The sequence below is a fragment of the Misgurnus anguillicaudatus genome, chromosome 25 (assembly GCF_027580225.2).
Source record: "Misgurnus anguillicaudatus chromosome 25, ASM2758022v2, whole genome shotgun sequence".
Classification (NCBI taxonomy): Eukaryota; Metazoa; Chordata; class Actinopteri; order Cypriniformes; family Cobitidae; genus Misgurnus; species Misgurnus anguillicaudatus.
This window is the reverse complement of record NC_073361.2, coordinates 4,102,990-4,116,099: the sequence shown is the minus strand read 5'-3', so window position 1 is coordinate 4,116,099 and position 13,110 is coordinate 4,102,990. Positions and strand designations below refer to the sequence as shown.

Genomic DNA, 13,110 nt, shown 5'->3' with positions numbered 1-13,110 from the left:
TGAAAATGTTTAATGCTCCTTGCATTGGCCTCTGTTAAGAGGATAGGGGACCTCCATGCATTTTTGGTGTCACTAGCTGCATCCTTGAGAACCTGTGTTGGGCTAGGCATCCGCATTGCGTCCTCTAGAGGGTTCCTATGTGAGTATTCCATGGAAATATTTCTTTTCACCATGTTTCCCTTAGCGGAGCTCGTCTGCGCCTCTCTAGAATGAGATATTACTAAGTGGGTTTCACGTCATGACCTTGAGTCCTCAAGATGTCACCCTAGTGGTAGACCCCCTAGAGGGTAGTTTTTCCGCAACGATCCTAGTTCCGCCTGACGGGTTCCCTTTCCAGTTCGCCTAGTTCACTCTCGGGGGTAAATGAACAATAGTGACTGGCCTCTGCTCTACCCCTATTTTTGTCTCTCAAAAATAGGAGAGTCAGAGGGTTTACGCAGGCACCGGAAGGGTCAGCTTCATGGGCGCTTTGGTAGGGATTCCCAATTCCTCGGTTAGACTTGACGTCATAGTGACCGACTGAAAGGGAATGTCTTGGGTACATATGTAACCCTCATTCCCTGGAGGAAGGGAACGGAGACGTCACTTTCGGTCGCCACAGTTTGCTGTTCCACTGCTGATACCGGCCAGGAACTGATACTTGGCTTTCTACAGGAAAATAGTGATTAGGTATTCACACCGGCAGATACAAATACCTGCATGCCAAGTTCATTGGCATTTTAGAAGTGTCTTGAAGTAGATTGGTCCCGTGGAGCGCTTTCCCAATTCGTTGATCATAACATGATGTCTCCGTTCCCTTCCTTCAGGGAATGAGAATTACACATGTAACCGAGACGTTCCTGACAGACATCAACCGAACACTATCAATTCTGAGATTAACGTCATCAGACGTTTATCTGTAACAGTCACACAGGAATTAATTGAAAAAAAAAACATGCCAATAATGTCCAGAATTGTCTGCTTTGTTACCTTGAATGACCTGCAACAGAAACAGTGCCTCTAGTGGACATTCCCAAAAGATACAGCAAAATGTATCAGGAAAAACAATTTAGGCAAAAATGTAGGCTGTTCCAATCAGCCTTTGTAGCAAAAAAAGTAAAAAAAATTATACAGTAATGCACATACAATCTATGAAGCATAACTTTAAAAACTGTTAACCAAAGATAAGAATTTATGACTGATTAATATTATCACTTAAAAGAAAGAAATACCCGTTAACACACGGTGTGTGTCAACACGTGCCCACAAACATTTCGCCACTTCATCTCACGCATCCGCACTTAGTGGCCTGAACCTCGCTGATCACCTTTTTCCTAGACCCTGACCATAAACATCTCCCCTTTGCACAAACATAGAAAGATGCAAAAAGCAAAACGTTTTAAAAAGTGTTCTGCTTTAGAAATGGCCACTGTGGTAGATGAAAGAGAGACAATCTGCCCTCTTTGGATATTAATCCTCTGGACTGATCACATGCTTTTTGATAATGTAATGTTGCCTAAAAATTGTATAATGTATGTATCCTCGTTCCATTGTTTATCCGTTGCTGCTGTTTGCACGTTCAAATTACATAAAATGTTAACTCTATGTTGCCATTTAATATTAAAATCTTATTAGTTCACGGTTAATGTTTTCAGCCAAAATTAATTTCAAATGTACAGTCTATAAAATAATTCCTACGGAGAAAAGGCATTTGAAAAGGTTCAATGACCCAAGTTGTAAAAACACTTTATATTGAAATGATCAAAGAAGATCATAATTAAAGTACACAGCTTCAGGTAGACAGGTTCATATTTCAAATGCTTCAGGAAAATTTGCTCATCAATGAGCATGAGAGGGTATTCTTTAGCACAAGACGATCTACTTATATCTACTGTAAGTGCATTACTGTAAAAACAGCAAATCTGTATTTATCTGTATGGTTTAGCATTTGCCAGTTTGTGCAAGCAAGTATATCTGACTAGTCTATTCATGGTCTGTCCTGCTTCAACATATGGGCTCTAATATTGAGAGTTGCTCTGAAGGATGGGAGCTGTCCCAGGAGAGAGGTCACCTGTGGCTCGACAAACACACGTCCCACTGTCTGCTCCGTCTGTTCTCTACATAACAGCCTGACAGCAACAGATTTTTGCTGAAAACCCTGAGTCATGCATATCTGCCATTTAACATCATCTACCCCAGTATATACTGACAATGGCTGACAAGCAGTAATACACAACAATAAAAATATCATAGCCTTAAACCCCAATAAGGCCTAATTAAAATATAGGACTGAAAATTGGCGATCATAAACAAAGGTCTGTCATGGAAAGATGCACCCTCTTGGTTTTATGAAATCCAATTATCCAATTACGCCCTTGAGGGAAGCTGGCATTTTAAAATAAATGCCATCCGAATGAATCCACACCTCTTGTGTAAGTAAACAGCCTGTGGATTTTTATATTTAAAATACGCACACACATTCAAAATATTGTTTTGACATTTCAGGAGCCAGAGGCACAGGGCAATGGCACATTAAGAACCTACTACCTAATTTTGTGGCCTAATAATAATACACTCTGATAAGGCAATGCCATGCTACTGTCCCCTGCAAAAGGCATAATGCTGGAAAATCACAGGAACTGTTACTACAGTAAAACATACTATATTCCAGTAATATTCCTTCTAATTTACTGTAGGTCCATTAGTTTGTGAAAATGAAGTTTCACTGTAAGGTGTTTGACTTCTCACCCAGTGGCGGATTCAAGATTTTTTTAAAGACAGGGTTAATTTACAAAGGGCGGGGGGGGGGGGGTTGGGGTAAGTATGATGCACACTACTTTTTCATTATTCAATTGCTGCTGGCACAAGCAGATTTCTGTAACAACACACGTTAAGAGATTAAGTTAGAAACTGATGAAGGTTTATTCATGATAAACAGAGTAGGGGCATGTCCAGGATTTTATACAATGTGTGGGAAGAGGGGGGCAAGAGCATAAAGAGGGGTGGCAATGCCAGAGTATAAAACACACAAGTTATTGCGGTTGTAATATTAAGATTTACAGCAATAATAAGTAAGAATCTGCTCTGCTGTTCAGGTCAGTGTATGCCAGCAAGTATACACTATTTAGCTGTTTTAGTTATGCAGATCTAACATCCCTATGGAATCCGTGTAGGAAAGTACTTTTTCAGTACATTTAAAAGACATCATAGGGTAATCAACACACTATATTAATAGTCATTATTTATTACTTTTTTATGTCAAACCTTTTTTTCTTTCTTTTTCAAAATTGTCAAAATAACTCATACAATTATCTTTTAGTTATTCAGATATACACTCTAAGAAAAGATGTGTTAATTTTTACACATTGTTTTGTGTTATCTTAAGAGCCCCACAGATCCAAAATCGAAAATGACCTTTATTGCAGTGTGCCATGTAGCTGTCCATCAATGTAAACAATGTGCAAAGTAGTTGAACCAAAAAGTGCACGATTAATAAAGTTATTGGCTTCTAAAGTAGGGAGTCGACTCTGAATCGCCGAAATGAGTCGTCATATGGATTGAATCTCCTGCCTGACTTTATCCACGTCTCATGAACACTTTGCATAATAATCTCCGCCTACAGCCTTGCCGGGGAGAAACGAAAACTATGACCTGCCCACAGCCAGTTAGTGTGTAAACATCATATCACGCTGTGTTTTCAGTTTGTGTTGTTTCACTACCAAAGGATGAAGATATATAAAGGAATCTGTGGTTAAAATTACTTTTTCAAGGAAGGATATACTAAACGTTTGGCTATGAAGAATCAGTTGTTAAAATTACTTTTTACTGAGGGATTTACTAGATGTTTGGCGATGAAAGATGGTTCAGTACCCACTTTATTTGGAACAACATGTGTCTCCTAACCATAACTTGTAAGTATGATTAGCTACATACTTGCTTAAATGAGTGTAAAAATGTTAATGTCTGTCGTCGTTTTTATAACCTGGACTCATGATGAATGATGTGTATTAATGTTGTTTTTTAAACTCTTAATATACTGTCAGAAAGTCACGTTAGCAAGCGGTTAACGCATGCTCACTTACGATTTTGCGATGACCCGATTAGTTTACATAAATGCTTAAATGAGTGTAAAATGTTAGTTTCTATCATCATTTTTATTGCTTGGATTAATGATAAATGATGTGTATTGATGTTGATAATGTATTTTGAGTAAATCATGTTAGCACTAGGTCAATACATGTTGCACTATTGTTGGTCTGTTCCACTGAACTGTGGTCTGTGCGGAGACTCTGTCAGTTGACCAATCAGAGCAGAGTAGGCTACAGAAAGGTGGGGTTTAGGCAGACTGAGTCAGTGAACGGCTTCACACGAATCGTTTGGGGATCTCTGAGAAATGGGGTAATTTTAAATTTATATTTTGAGAAAATTACAGTGTTTTTTGACCTTGCATGTAGTGTTGGGCGATATGCCCCATTTTGAGATCGTCCTATCGTCTGTGAGATCGGCGATACACGATAGTATCGGGGGGCGTGGCAGTAGTTTACTAATTTTTTTATTTGCTAATTTTTACTCATTATAACAAGTCACTTCATTGGTGGACAAAAAAGAACAACAGCAACACCGTCATGACCGCAACCTTCTTAAAACTGATGCCATTAATGCGAGCGCTTCATTAAAACCCTAACAATGATTACTTAATAACTGTAAAAACATGCATCTGCGCACGCGCGCACACACACACACACGTGCGCGCACATACAAACAATTCAATGCATTTGTTTAGTGCTGTTGCAGAAGGCTACAGTACACGTGGCAAGCAGTGGTGCTCTCAGAGGTGCCTTTTTAAACACATAGGTGCAGCGAAACGCAATCATATTTTAAACACAATCATATTTTAAACACGAGGGACGTGTTGCTACAACTCATTGAAATGCATATCATGAACAGGATTAATACCTAGTGATCTGACTTTGGACAGAGCGCAGCTCTCTGCATGTACGCGAGAGTGAGAGAGAGGCGCTAATATGCAGCGGGTCATATTTTAAACAAAAAGTAAAGTTTGCCTCAGCTCGCATGAAACGCATTAAACTGAACAAATACTTAAGGATTACTACTTTAGTTTATGTTTAGACTTCAGACAGACGCGAGAGCGCGTGCACGTGAGACAGAGAGAAGCGCAGCTGCTCTTGATGCAGCGCGCTGGATTTAGTGCTAGAAGGAGTCCAAGAGGCGTGCATTAAGTGCAGGTACGTACAAGAAGGAATTCTCTCTTTACAAGCTCTCCACGTAAAGTGAAGCCCACAAACCCTCATGTGAGGAAAAGCATGCAATGTGGATGTTAATGTAAAACTATGATGATAATAATAACAACCATTCGCCAACTATCGTCATGACTATCGCCATAAAAGCCTGCCATTGGCGATATGTCTGAAGATCGTCAATACACGATACTATCGTCAGTCGGCACAACCCTACTTGCATGCATCTAAACCTGTTGTCCGGGACTTATAAACAGTGATAGGATGGTTAAAATTGGCATCTTACTGGCACTTTAACACATTATGTGTCATGTAAAATACAGCTAAACAGACAACAAAGTTCTGTACACTGCAAAATGCATTAGGCTGCAAGCCTATCAAATCTCCTTAAGATACCAAAGTTTTTGAAATTCAGATGAAGGAGAGATGTCTACACTAATTTAAAACCCACCACCATTTCTGCTATAAACTCAAAAGACATTTTACAGAAAAGATTTAGAAAAATCCTTTTTTCATCTCAATGTGACACATTATTACAGTCCTATTTCAGCCTACCATTTGCACCATCGCCCACTGGCAGTTGGCATTTGTGAGTAATGGTGAACAATGGTGATTTTGACGGTTTAGGAAATTTTAGAAACAAATGATGGTCTCAATCCCATACTGCAGCTAAACGTTTATACATGAACTGTTGGACCATGTACACTATGAATGTTTACTGTATGTGTTTGTGTGTTGACAGATGTATAGTGTTATAATATGAGCTTCTACTGATCAGCTCTGTAGCAGTCCAAGAGTGCATACAAAATTTTTCGCCTATATATCACTGCAAACTGGCACCCAAAACTGGATAATTTAATCCACCATTTGGATCATACTCCTGCAGCTACAGAACCAAAAGGCTACATTTTTCAAAATACTCCTTTACCTTTAAGCCCAACTTAGCAAGTGTAAGAAGAAATAGATACGTGTATTTATACTTCGGGTTTTTTTCTGAATAGAGATTTTGGAGGTGGCGGCTCTTAACAGGTTTCTCTGTGTCTTTACGAAAAAACAAACAATCCTTGCACTCTGTGTATTATAATTTGTAAGCTGCAGCCTTCGCCACTGATGTTGAGCTTAGGGATGCACCGATACAACTTTTTCCATCTCCGATCCGATTCCGATACCTGAATTCTGAGTATCGGCCGATTCCGATACCTGCCGATCCGATACTACTGTATTTTTCTTGAACAATTTAAATTACACACATGCACGCACGCACGCACACACACAAACACACACACACATGTTTCCATGTTTTGTGGGGACATTCCATAGACGTAATGCACTTTATACCATACAAACTGTATATTCTATTCCCCTAACCTACCCCATTCCCTAACCCCAACCCTCACAGAAAACTTTCTGCTGCTTCACATTTTCAAGAAACATCATTCTGTTTGATTTATAAGCTTGTTTCCTCATGGGACATCAAAATGTCCCCACAAGGTCACAAAAACACTGGTATTCCTATCTTTGTGGGGACAATTGGTCCCCACAACGTGATAACTACCAGGTACACACACACACTATATATAAATGTGTATAGTGCTTTCTGCTAAAACTAGCATAATATAATTATATTATATATAATTATAATTTTAAATGTAAAAACCAATCATTTAAAATGATTTACAAGTTACAAGAACATTACTAATTATTAACCATGGCAGTGTTTAGGAGAAAATAAAATAGGCACGTTTGATCAAATATGTATGCTAAATATATTTTTCTTAATTGCGCAAAAAGTCACAGTAAAAAAGCTTCGGTGTGCAGATGGTTATTTTGGGAATTATGCACTTAACCGGACCTTTTATGCACATTTCGGGTGCAGAATTGATGCGCCTAAATCGTAGTGAGTGCATCTAAATCATACTGTGCTTCCTGGGCACAGCATTAATGCTCTAGAAGCATCCTCTCATGGGAATCCTCGCTCCGCAATGGAAAGTTACGTTCATAACTATTAACTCTTTCCCCCCCAATGACGAGATTTTCCGCTATTATCCACCAAGTGGCGCACTTCCTCAACTTATACAACCTGGAAGTAGCGCCTCACGTGAAAGAGAAAGAACTCCGTGTATGTTTTAAAGATCGCTCTGCATTTGAAGTCCTTCGCAAAAATGGAATTATCTCAGCTTTTTGCTCAAAATTGGGTGTTTTTGAAGAAACCTACCCATGTTTGAGAGGTGATTACAAGAGAACTAATGAAGGTGGGATGAAACGTTTTTTTTTTTTTTTTGAAAGCAGAGGGTCTGTTCTTTCATCTGATATATTGTTTGTTTATGTATTTAAAGAAGAACATTTTCTGGAAGGCATTAAACTTTTGTGAAAATCATGAAAAATGCTGGGGCTGGCTGGCAACTTTTTTTAAAAACTCTGGCGGGGAAAGAGTTAAAACACAAAGGGGCGGTTTCCCGGACAGGGATTAGACTATTCCTAGACTAAAATAAATTTAAGAGCAATTACCCAAGTAAATGTCTGATTCCAAGATGTTAAATATTATACATTGATGAAAATATATTTTAGTGACTGAGGGTGAAGCACTGACCCAATCGGGCAAGTGACAATACTTTTTACTGGCCCGAACGTCTCTCACGCTTGCCCCGGGCCACCGGGCAGTCCTTTATGTTGAGCCCTGATTAGGCTACTTAAAGCAATTAAATAGCGTTGTGCCTTTTGAAAAGTGTGATTTCATTACCTATATCTGAAAAAGTCTTAAGAACAACTTTCTCCAACTCAGTTTTGACTTTTATCCAGAGATAAAGCGTGAACTCGACGAGAGATACTGTCCGCAGAGTAGCGTTGCCAAGTCCTTGGCTTTTTTTAGAGGTTAGATTTGAGCTACTGTTTAAACCAGTTGTTTTTTTCTGCGGGTTAAAGATTAAATGATTTTGTTGCTTAGTTATTGGTATTTGGGCTGTTAATAGTCGTTGGGATGCTTTTGGGCTAGTTTTGAACGTCCATTCGGATGGTTTTGATACGCAAATGTGGCAACCCTGGCTGTGCGCTTGCGCATACTTTCGGTTTCGGATTCTATATAATGTACATGTAAACGAGATTGCAATGTTTAGGGTACATGTAAACTGTATCGTCGTAACCTTCAGTCGTATTAAATTCAGTCGGATTGACAAAATTTTGTGCATGTAAACATAGCCAGTCACAGTTTCCAAATGCAAATGCCACACTTAATATCAACTCCAGACCTTAAACAGGCTTAAAATGATTTAACAAATAGCCCAAGTCATCTGTTCCATTGCTTTTGGCCTCTTTATAAGGGGCAGTTAAATTTTAAATGTCTGTAATTCCTAAACCCTTCAGACAATCTGAATGTGAATACCCTCTATATAACTGCCATACATTTCGGTAAACAACTAAAATAACACAAAATGTGTTTCTGTTCCAATATTATGGAGGTGACTGTAAATGCATTATAACTACGTGCACATGTACTGTATCACATCTCCAACACAATAAACCAGTTGATGCAGATCTTTCCTCTTGAAGTGATTATTTCTTTTGGATATGTGGCTGCTGTAAAGTGAACAGAAGGTCTCTTTTTCTTACTGTCAAAGTTTGCCTACCCTTGACATGTTCACCTGCCCTCTTGCTGCTATCTCTTGTGGGAGCGCCCACCTTTCACACTGCTTTTTTGCACTTTACTTTGTTCCTGTCAGTATTGCCTGTGGCTGTTTCTGTTCCTACTGCTACTGTTCCTCTCCATTGAAATCAAGTACAGAAATGTCACGGTAGCCTTTGGTTAAGTCAAGTCATTCTTTGGCAAAGAGAAGGATGTAAGGTGATTTACACTTTCTTGTTCACATTTCTTTTTAATGTGAAATATCATTGTCATTTCAACATTACATTGTGTTGGGCAAACTGGATAATTAGTGTAGTTCCGAAGGCCCCATTAACACTACAAAGATTCAAGAGTTACAACCAAATTTAAATGCCGAAGTGAATCCCCTAAATGTTTCTTCCATGTCTGAAAGGCGATGATTGACAGATGTAAGCATGGCAACGTATTGCCGTCTCGCACGGTTACCATTTACTGCTTTGACTAAAATAATATTATTATGCATTATGCACAATTTTAATAAACCTCCATCTTGACGTTATATTTTGACAGAGCATTTGAATTTATTTCAGCTTATCATGGGATTTTTTTTGTTCGCTGTTTTTTATGTGCAAGATCTGGCAACACATGTAAGTAAACACTTGTACCTCTGTGCACCGTGAATACACCCTTCTAGGCCTTTATTTTTTCAGAAGAGAGACGAATCATATCCATGATGCAAGTTTAAATATTTCATTAACTAGTTGACTACACACTATGCAGAATTTCTGTTAATGCTGTAGTAACTATTGCATTTTGCGAAAGTTAATTTGGTAGTAGAACGCAGTTGTCACTCCCGTAAATTACTGAACTGTGTGAGTGTAAGATTAAGCATTAAATGTGAGGTAAGCACTTTATGGTAAATGTTGTTGATATTTCAAAATACCAAAAGAAACACACCACGATCCCCAAAAGGATCTGGACGCTTTTTAATAGCCACACCCCACACATACATACTTAACCCAGGCAAAGACTATGGCAGAATTTGCTGTGCCAGCCTGCCGAGCATATGATGTCGTAACTGAGTGAAAGCAATGAGTTACTATAGTAATCCAGGTCGGATGTGTTTTGGTTGTACTGCGTTTTTTACGTATAAATGGTTTTGCTCCTTTTTACATAAAAGGTGACGTTCAACACCCCGCACAAGAGCAAGAGGTCAGAATGTTGCCGTGGACAAACACCTAGTAACAGGAGACATAGAGCACATGTTCCAAGCTCAAATACATGCCGAAGCACAAGTAAGTGTCTTTGCGTGACTGAATTTTTTCACCTGTATTTGCTAGACCCCCTAAGAGGTTTCATAGAACTGAGCACTCCCCATCATTAGTAGACACACCCCTTACTGCTGATTGGTAACAAGTGTGTTTTGGTACTCAGCCCACGCACTTTTTGTCCAGTACCTCTTACCCCCTAAAAGGTGAAGTGACAACCAATTTAGCAGCAGTGTGAATGAGGCCACAGTCTGTCAAATCACAACATTATCATCAGGTACACTCGGGGGTTAAATAATCAAAATAATATTTTAGTTAATAATACTTTTAGATAATATAATATGTAATATTAGTTAATATGTATATATACATGTATATATACACATGTAATTTCCTTAAAAAATTATTAGTTAAAAGTTGAATTCAAAAATCTGAAAATATAATATATCACGTTAGTTAACTTTTACATAAATATATGTAATGTAAATAATGTAAATAAATAATCACGTTTATGTAAACAACTGTATTTCCAATGATAAAGTAATATGTCAGAGATAAACAGCAACATCTATAAACTTAATAATTATACATGACATGTTAAATGAAGCTATAGCCTACTCTGTCTGGCTTTAGCTGATAACTTTAAACCGCTACTAACTGCAGTTAATTGTAACAAATAAGAAATAAACGTTACCTCATCAAAAGTCCTCTGGTGGTATTTCTGGTGCTTACAGAACACATTTATAAAGTGCTTTTGAGTCAGATTTAAACACTCCCTAACGCGACAAACAACGTGAAAGCAGTTTACCATATCATATGACATTAATGACACATGGTCCATATGTCATTAATATAAAGTATTTGTCAATAACTAATGTCAATCTTTATTTTGTAATACGTGAGTTGGTATTAAAAGTAAATGACTTCAGTACCTGGTCCTGCGGTTGAGCTGCTTTGGTCGATATATTTGCCTCCTTTGCTGTGGTCATGATAACAAATTACAACATACAGCAAGACACATTCAGTTTCTGACGCGACCGGTGGTTAGACGCACAGCAGAGAAGATGCTGAGGGGAAACCGGCAGAAATGCGGCAAAATCCCAGTGAGAGGCGAGATTTGATCTTTCTGAGTCCTTGTTCAGAGGATTAATGCGACACTTCTGCTAAATTACAGAAAGAGAGAAAGAAAAGCTGGAGAGAAACAGTCACGGAGAAGCACCGATCATCGCCTGACGAACGACACCGGTCGACTGGTGCACGCGAGCTTTTCTTATCCCCCTTTACGCTCTTGCCGCCTTTTTCATCTCTGCCTGCGAGCTCAAAGCGCGCGCGCGCACACACACACACACACACACACAAACGCGCGCTTGCTGCCTTTTCGCCCTTTGCCTTGCGCACAAACAGAAAAGGCTGCAGGTGTGCGCGCGCCCTTGCTCATTTACAGATTTACTAATCACTGTAATTTATACACAAACCACAACTTTTTGATGGCAGAAGTTATAGGGCATGCTTATATTTAACTACTGCCTTAATGTCATGGGCTGCTTTTCCCAATAACGTTGTCTCTTTAGCGCGCTACGGAGACTCGGGTAAACATTAACTGCAGGTATACATTTTCTATGCGTGTTTCGCGAACTGTACCTTAGCGGGTGAGGTATACCTTCTTACATACGACGTTACCAGGTGCTGTCCATGGTGATGGTGCTGATTGGTGGATATCGATCGCTCGACAATCAATTGTTCACTTTATGCAATACTGTAGGTAGCTTCGCTGCGTTATGAGATAGCGGTGTTTTTGTTTTTTATTAAAGAAGCATTTCAGAAATAGTTCAAATAAAATTTATTAGGACTTATCTGCCAACAAATAAATCCAACCTTGGATATTTTGTAAATCCATGTTCCCAATAAGTGGGTCGCACAGGGGAATAAGGTGGGTCCTGCAAACCACTAAAAACAGTGTTACTACGCTTTAAATATAACAATTATGGTTAATTTTGCAATATTTAAAATTTTAACTTTCATATGTAGTCATGTGATGGTCATGTCAATAGTTATACTCGAAAAAGCATTCAATTCAAATTTAAATTAACTTTATTGGCATGACTGTAAATGGTACAATGTTGCCAAAGCATTAAACATTTATTATGTAGGGGAGAGCAGGGGCGAAAAGTAACATTTTTCAGAAAAACATACTTTTTAAAGGTAATGTTTTAGACAGAGATATAGTGTTGCTGTGTTCAATAACTCACAAGTGTGACCTATCGATACTAGGTCGAATTTTGAACAAATGTAAAACGACTTCAGTATAATTTTACTTTAAACATAAGTTGTGCATTGTTACTTTCCACTAGCTGGGACGAAAGTAACATACAGGTGGTTCAAAAGTGACCTTGTTATGTTATAAACATATTATTTCCTTTATCTTTGCAAAATATAATTTAATTTAATTTTTTATTTAAAATTTCAGTTTCATCAAAAGCAACCCGACAGTACAAACTTACAGTCATATGCAAATGTTTGGAACCCCTGACAATTTTCATGATTTTGATTGATAAATATTTGTGTGACTGGATCAACAATTTAATTTTGATCTATCAAATAACTGAAGGACAGAGTAATATTTCAGAAGTGACATTAGGTTTATTGGATTAACAGAAAATGTGCAATATGCATCAAAAAGAAATTAGACAGGTGCATAAATCTGGGCAACCCAACAAAAAAATCACATCAATATTTAGTAGAGCATCCTTTAGCAGAAATAACAGCCACTAGATGCTTTCTATATTACTGTAATATAGGAACAGTCCTCCTTACAAAACATCTCCAGTTCAGTTAGATTTGATGGTTGCCGAGAATGGACAGCCTGCTTCAAATCACCCTACAGATGTTCAATGATATTCAGGTCTGGGGACTGGGATGACCATTCCAGAACATTGTACTTGTTTCTCTGCATAAAGGCACAAGTAGATTTTGGGCAGTGTTTTGGGTCACTGTTAACATTATTCTC

The 13,110-nt window shown here is 38.4% G+C and overlaps 1 protein-coding gene across 2 annotated transcripts in view; it reads right to left on the bottom strand.

Annotated features, from left to right (window-relative positions):
- dpp6a (dipeptidyl-peptidase 6a) overlaps nt 1-13,110 on the bottom strand; it is a 462,038-nt gene that overhangs the window by 220,076 nt on the left and 228,852 nt on the right. Inside the window, exon 1 of one of the 2 annotated variants that reach the window (XM_055182096.2) lies at nt 11,036-11,425. The exons of the other annotated variant lie outside the window; for it this stretch is intronic. Coding sequence (XP_055038071.2) covers nt 11,036-11,092 — 57 coding nt within the window. The 5' untranslated portion in view covers nt 11,093-11,425. Of the gene's footprint in view, nt 1-11,035; nt 11,426-13,110 lie in introns of those variants that run through there. 2 annotated transcript variants of the gene reach the window in all.